The following is a 3,805-nucleotide window of genomic DNA, read 5'->3' on the forward strand; positions in this document are numbered from 1 at the left end:
GGTGAGGTTTGCCAGCCGGTCTCTGGCTCCCAGCCCCTCCCTGCCTCTTTCCCAGGTAATAACCAGTGGCCGGAGGAAGACAACACAAAGCTGGTCAGCCTGGGCTGCAGGAAGGCCTCGAAGGGAGGCTCTCGGTGATGTATGCGGCGCGGGCTGCCGGGAAGATCGCTCTTCTGCTGTGAATGGCCTCTTGGGGTAGATACTGTGAGATTACGCATCTCGTGTCATTAGAAAGCATGGCCATAAATTAGGCTGCTCAGAAGCATGGGGTGTGTAATAATTAAGCAATAAAAGTCACCACAGGGGTAAAGGAACCGGAAAACAAAGAGCCGCTGTTCGTAGACGCACTGCTGGCCGCTCTGTAAAGAGACCTCTGAGCTCGAGTGGCATTTCAGAGCCGTTGAACCTCTGCTCAAACAGAGTCCTGGCTCGGTCTAGTCCCGGGGAGTCCCGGGGAGTGAGGCTATACAGGATAACAGATGGAGATGAGGGGGAGGGTGTTTGGGGTCTGGCCCAACTCCGGCTCTGGCTCCGGGGCCACCAAATCCCAAACCCTTAGGGGCCCTGCAGGGAGAGGAGCTAGTGAGTAAAGAAGCAAAGGGAAGGGAGAGGGATGTGGCCAAGCGACACCGATGCTCCCCTCCAGCCAATCGTTGCTTCCCAGGCAGACAGGCCACACGGTCAGAACCTACACATTTCCAAGTCAGTCTTGAAAGCTGGTTTATTAGGTAAAATTTCTCAACGTTTCAGTGGCGGCCGTAATTTCAAGGTCTTTTAAGACTGTCGTGTAAGTCGAATCAAACACCAAGCCAAAGAGGCTCGAGGTTTGCTGTCTTGGGCCCTTAGCCACATACGATCCTGGGGGTGGGGAGGGGGTGTCTCTTCTCCTTACTTCCATTTCTGCATCTCCTGGTCTGTGGGAAGAACAGAACCTTTCCGGGGGCGCTTGCATTTTCAGAAGGGCGAGGGGAAAAGCCGTGGATCCTCCCCGCAGACAAAATGACAATGCACACCTGCTCAGAGATTGCTGTCCACAACCTCTTGGGACTTAGGGGGACTAAGCCTGAAACCCCGAAGTGTGGGTCCCGGACTGCAGCACCTCTGGTCACCCCGGGCCCACTGAACCAGAATGTGCCTGTAACAAGATCCCCCAGTGACCCATGCACACACGACGATTTCCAGAACGTTGCTCTGTGGTTCCTTCAGCTGTAAAAGATCCATGATTTCTATTCTCAGGACTTACTCTAGACGGCACTCGTCATCTGCGCAGCGGGCTCCAGACTGTTTCCTGAGGTGGGCTGAGGGTCCCCTGAGTGTGACTTCCCTGGGGCCGCCGTGAGCATTTACATAGTTATTAATCTCATCTCGAGCCCCTTAACTACCTCCGCAAAAGCCCTTTTTCCAAATAAAGCCGTAGTCACGGTTTCCGGGGATTAGGATGGAAATACATCACATTGAGGGCCACCGTCCAACCCAAGGCACCCGCATCAGAACTACTTCCTATATTTGGGAAGCCTGCGATTTCTTGCTCCTCCCCCAACCTCTTAATTCAGAACTTCTGGGGACTGGGCCCAGATGTTCTCTTTTTTATGTTTATTTATTTATTTTTGAGAGAGAAAGGCAGACAGAGAATCTCAACCAGGCTCTGCCAGGCACAGAGCCCAACACGGGGCTTGAACTCATGCCCTGTGAGACAGTGACCTGAGCCCAAATCAAGAGTCTGACAGTTAACTAACTGAGCCACCCAGGCACCCCTGGGCCCAGGTGATTCTTATGCACCAAAATATCTGAGAATCTCTGGCCCAGGGAAACGAGGAAATTATCAGCTCAGACGTGAGGGTAGAAGAGTGGGCTGGGATTGTTCACGATCAAAAGGGAAGTCAAAAGTCACGATGCAGAAAGCAGTGAGCTTGACTCACTCTTTCTTCTTCTTCTCTTCTTACTTATTATGAAAAATTTCAAACACGCACGAAAACATTGCAAGCAGTGTAACACATTCCCACGATCAACTCTCATCAACGGGCTCAATGATTATCAATACATCCTGCCACCCATACTCACCTTTTCCCTTTATTTTATTGTAATGGATTTTATCTTTTGTGGAAGTTCCTTTTTATTTTATTTTTAACGTTTATTTATTTATTTTGAGAGAGGGAGAGAGAGAGAATCCCAAGCTGGCTCCGCACCATCCACACAGAGCCTGACGTGGGGCTCGAACCCACAAACCGTGAGATCACGACCTGAACCGAAATCAGGAGTCAGACGCTTAGCAGACTGAGCCCCCCAGGCGCCCCTGGAGGTTCCTTTTTAAAGCAAATTGTAAACAACATGCCATTCCATCCGGATGCACCTCCAACAGAAAGAATAACTCCCAAACCTCAGCCAGTGTGCACTTTTGCCCTGGTTTCCCAAAAAACACGCCTTTCCGCTGATAGTTTTCTCGGTTCAGGATCTGAACAACGTCCACAGACCGCATCTGGTGGGTGTTTCTCAGCTCCCTGTGATCCGTGTCACTTCCTCCCCCTCCCCTCCCTTCAGTGGCCTCTGTTTGCTGAGCCGCGAGCCGCTGGACTCACTTGTCCTATAGAACATCCCACTCACGTTCCCCCATCCCCTGCGCGTCCTGAGAAGCATCACCGGTAGACGGACAGCTGTGCATCCAATGAGGCAGCACTGGCCACGGGCAGTGATGTATCGTGGCCGCTGCCACCGAGGAGACCAACTTTCCATTCGATCTAATTTTTTAAAAACATTTTTAGTGTTTTTTAATTTCTGAGACAGAGAGAGACCGAGCATGAGTGGGGAAAGGGGAGAGAGAGCAAGAGCGAGAGTGGGAGCGAGAGACAGAGAGAGAGAGAGAGAGAGAGAGAGAGAGGAAAACACAGAATCTGAAGCAGGCTCCAGGCTCTGAGCTGTCAGCACAGAGCCCGAGCAGGGCTCGAACTCACGAACCGAAAGATCGTGACCTGAGCTGAAGTCGGACGCTCAACCGACTGAGCCACCCAGGCGCCCCGACATGATAATATTTTGAATAAGTTAGACCGCTAAAATATATTCGTAAAACTAGTTCCACCTTTTTTGTTTTTTTTTCACGTTGCTACTGGAAAAAATTTAATTACATGGTGACTGGCGTTGTATTTCCAGTTGACGGTGCTTGTCTGGAAGTTTGATTACCTTCAGGGTCACTTTGGTTTCATTCCCCCAAGGAATGTGTGGTGGAAGGGACTGGACCTTCCAGTGCCATTCTGGCACGATGTCTGTCTGTCACTTTCAGTAATGGTGAGATTGATCACTTGGGTGACTTTTATGTCATGTATATTTTACCACGAAAGCGGGATGTGGTGGGGGACGGACTTCACAGATTCTTGATGACGACTGGCTTCCGCAGACCAAGGACAGGGGCCCCAAGGACAAGGCCTCATTGAAAAAAAGCCTCCAAGGAGCCTGTCTAACGTCTGGTCAAGGGGAGAGCCCCTCCCCACCGTCTCCCAGCCTGCAGCCCTGAAGGGGGGGGGGCGCCCTCAGGGGAGAGGAAGCAGAGGAGGCCGCTGGCCTTCCCCGACCTCAGGCCTGTCTGCCTTGCCCCTGCAGGCCTTCTACCCCTTTCTTTGACCTGCTGCAGCACCGGTATCAGCAGCTTTGGGTGCAGGAACAGAAGGCCACCCAGAAAGCCATTAAACTGGAGAAAAAGCACAAGGTAAACGCACCCCCAGAGTGGCGGTCCCCATCAGGGCGGGAGCGATGGGAGGGGCTGGCCCGGCAAAGCTTCAAGACGGACATTCGTGCACGTTTGTCGTTGGGGGCG

General features: G+C 52.1%; 1 protein-coding gene across 1 annotated transcript in view; it reads left to right on the top strand.

Moving 5' to 3' along the window:
• Window positions 1-3,805, top strand: part of CFAP77 (cilia and flagella associated protein 77) — a 130,961-nt gene that overhangs the window by 97,700 nt on the left and 29,456 nt on the right. The window contains exon 4 of the mRNA XM_077768507.1: window positions 3,592-3,697. Within this exon, the coding sequence (XP_077624633.1) occupies window positions 3,592-3,697 (106 nt within the window). The remainder of the gene's footprint in view (window positions 1-3,591; window positions 3,698-3,805) is intronic.

This window comes from Crocuta crocuta, unplaced genomic scaffold, assembly GCF_008692635.1.
Source record: "Crocuta crocuta isolate KB4526 unplaced genomic scaffold, BGI_CrCroc_1.0 scaffold35, whole genome shotgun sequence".
NCBI classification, from domain to species: Eukaryota; Metazoa; Chordata; class Mammalia; order Carnivora; family Hyaenidae; genus Crocuta; species Crocuta crocuta.